Genomic DNA, 3539 nt, shown 5'->3' on the forward strand with positions numbered 1-3539 from the left:
TAATTCTGCTGGATTGTCCATTTATTGTGTTCTCAAATATTGTATCTATGCGAGTAACTTGTCCGTGAATACATACGAAATCACCCAATAGTTGGACAGCTAAATCGTGTGTTTGTGTAATATCACTAATATGCATGTGATATATCAAAAAGTCATATTTATCAAAATCATGGTTAATTAAAAGAATATCATCGGAATGTTTTTTGTTGTTGTAATTTTGATGAATTTGATGCCCGAACTCTCCCGAGCCACATATTTACCCCTGCTGTGTCGATGGCGGACGACTACGGCATATTGCATCAATAAGAACACGGAGAAACACGTACATTTCGATAGTTTTATTTAAATGTAATGAATACTTTAACAATATATAACACAGGTACATACAATATACTAAATAAATTAATACATGATTAGAATGAGATTCAAATGTGCGAACACCAAATGAGAAATTATCTCGGGTACCACACGCATGGCGACTACTAAAGTTTCCTGTCCGTCCCAGGTGAACACTGTCTTTTAATTTCTACCCTGGGTTAATACTGTACTATTAACGCCCAAACGACCTCATATTGCACACCCTGTGAGTATTGAGTATCGGGTTTGAACACAACACAGCCAAATCGATTAGAATGACAACAAGCCGTGCAAAAGTAAATACACCCTTTTATGCATACCACGTCACTACGTTTCAGAACGAAAAACCTACCACTTTCTTTAAGGTGTCATTAATAGGTTAACACTATAGTCTCCTGTAACAGTCCTGTACACTATAGATTATCGACATCAAATGGTATTAAATATACCTCAACTGTTCTTCTTGTAGCGGGATGTCGGTGCACGTGGTCACAGAACGTTGTCTTGGATCATACAAGACATCAGAAGATTGTTTCACACTGCCGTAAACGTTTCTCATCCATATCTTAACCACGATTTCCCAAATCCACGTTTACTAAAATAAATCTTTTTAAAAAGTCGTCTGAGAGCTGTTTCTAAGTTGATCAATTTTCCTTTATGTTTCTGATGCATCGCCCTGATGAATGTGTCTTCGTGTCTTTGATACTGGGACCGACGGCGCCCGTGATGTTTTGATCGTTTTGCTGCCCTTGACTGCGGGGATGAGCGTTTTGAGCGGGTAGACCTGCGGTATCTTGATTGGATAATACCAATACCGCCGTGCATCATCTCCCATTCGTAGAATATTTCCAACACTGCTCTGTTACTAGGGATACTCATGTCGAGTTTACGAATGTCTCGTTTCCTTGGTATCATAGCTTTCGGTGAAGACATACGAACTTGCGGTTGGTGATGATGATTGTCGGAGGATATTTGGCGTTGTGATTCGTTTCCAGTGAGATCTTGTGGAACTGGTGTGGCCATCACAGCAGTTTGGTGTATGAAGGATACCACAAACAGGGACAGGAATCTAAAACATAAAAATCGGCAATGTAAAGACATTTGAACAAAACATAACACTTAATATACATTTAAATTAGTTAGATAAAACTCAAAATTGGCAATGTAAAGACATTGGAACGAAAAATAACATTTAAGAAACATTTGAATTAGTTAGATAAAACCCATTACAAAATTTTACTCCATTTAAGATAAAAACAATGGAAAGTAATGTTCTAACAATAAGATTACGAATCAATTGTTGAACGTAGCCTCCTGTAATATATTTAAATTATTGCAATACAGAAAATATTCTAAACAGATAAAACACGCACATATCATTACATAATTGTATGTTAAAATTATTTTGAAATTCTGCTAATATTTACCTGCAAACTTTCATCTTTTTTCTGTGGGTGAAATAGAGACGGATACAAGTAGAGTGATATTTTTCACTAATGTGTTGAAGAGTCAATCGTTCAGGTAATAATGAGATGAATGGTGTTACTCGCACGTTATATAGGGACATCCTTGGTGGTAGTGTACACAGAAGGCTGGGAGGTAGGAATTTGAATTGTCTGATAAAATAATCCGCGGGTAAGGGTCATTTCACCTGAATTCGTGATAGCACGTGATAATTCAAAGTACCGGAAGATAAAAATAGAAAACTCTGACTTCGCGTTGGTATGTAAGGTTTAAAGATGTCAATAACAGTAATGTTAGGTATTTTACGACATGCCGGTATGAACTACGCTCAAGATAATGATGGCACAGTGTAAAAAAAAACGTAGAACCTTCAGGCTTCAAGTGCCTTTACCAGGAAATCTAACAAAACTATTCTGAAATGGATTTTTGTAGAAAAAAAATTATAGAAAAGATTTCGTGATATTGTACTTCCGCCTATCTGATCCGATCCTGTTTGAATATCGAATCATATGTCGTTCATCTATCTGTTAACTGTTTAATCTCTTTGCCAATAGGATAACGTATAGGAAACATGATTCAGCATTAAATACACATTAGATTGAACTGCATGTGTACGTTAATAAAATGATTTACCTAAAGTGCCGCGCCTTCACGTACATAATCCACGTCTTACAGTATATACATTAGGCTAACTTATCTTTTCTTGTAGATCTCACTTAAGTCTACTAATAAAATCGATCAATTGAAATAGCGCACCTAGTAGTGGAAATGTTTTAATGTCTTCAGATTCATAAGTTTTATAGCTATAAAATACGGTAGAAAAAAATACAGTTAGTGTCCTCGCGTAGGAGGAGATTCATTCGTCACTCTTAACGCCGGCATCTTGATTTGAGACATAAATAATAAATATCCATATACACATACACTAGTGTATCGCTTACCTATGGCGTAGAGTGCAGACAATATGTTATTGTTTTAGCTGCTGCGGTAATGAAAAGCCTTCGCTTGAAACCCTTCCCCTGATCCCATATCGCGAGTAGAATGTTAAGCAGAAACGTGGAAATCGAATCCAGTTTGTTTGCAGTAGTTGTAATATCAATATGTATATAGTGCAATAAATTAAACCATAAAGAGAAGCATGATTTACGTTGTATTAGCTCTCAAGGATTCAATTAAGATATATCTTATCTCAAATAGAATGAATGTCAAAGATAAGGTGATTTCAACCTCTAACGAACAGCTAAAAATACAGACTTGATATATGATTGTCATACAGGAGGTCAAAGAAAGACTATTTATGTACAAAATGTACTTTTATTTGTTTAATAGTAAGACATGTTGTTACGGATGGGTTTTAAGTTGAGAAATTAGTTCTCTCAGATAAATGAATTCGGAAATATTCCAGTTTCTTGTCTGCGAATAGATCAAAAGAAAATGTTTATGAGCAGGAACCATAGCATTTTCGCTTTGTTGTCAAAAAAACATTGTTTTCATCTATCTGACAAACCTGATCAAGTTTATCAAATGAGTATTTTAAGCACATGTATACAATGTAGCTTTTTATCTTAATTCTTGATATGACCTTACATTTTCTGTGAATAAGTTCGACTGAATAAAATACGAATTTATAAAAATACGATGACTAGGTTTACAAGAAATTTTCGGGTTACAATAGTATGTAAATATATAAACACGATGACTGGGTTTACGAGAAGTCT

The 3539-nt window shown here is 35.2% G+C and overlaps 1 protein-coding gene across 1 annotated transcript; it reads right to left on the reverse strand.

Annotated features, from left to right (window-relative positions):
- Positions 1-323: 323 nt before the first annotated feature.
- LOC117341051 lies at positions 324-1929 on the reverse strand. The gene is made up of 2 exons (XM_033902876.1): positions 1785-1929; positions 324-1426 (listed from the first exon to the last, which is right to left on the reverse strand). The coding sequence occupies exons 1-2, from the start codon at positions 1922-1924 to the stop codon at positions 913-915; spliced, it is 654 nt and encodes a 217-aa protein (XP_033758767.1). The 5' UTR covers positions 1925-1929; the 3' UTR covers positions 324-912.
- Between the last annotated feature and the right edge of the window lie 1610 nt (positions 1930-3539).

Source organism: Pecten maximus, chromosome 2, assembly GCF_902652985.1.
Source record: "Pecten maximus chromosome 2, xPecMax1.1, whole genome shotgun sequence".
Classification (NCBI taxonomy): Eukaryota; Metazoa; Mollusca; class Bivalvia; order Pectinida; family Pectinidae; genus Pecten; species Pecten maximus.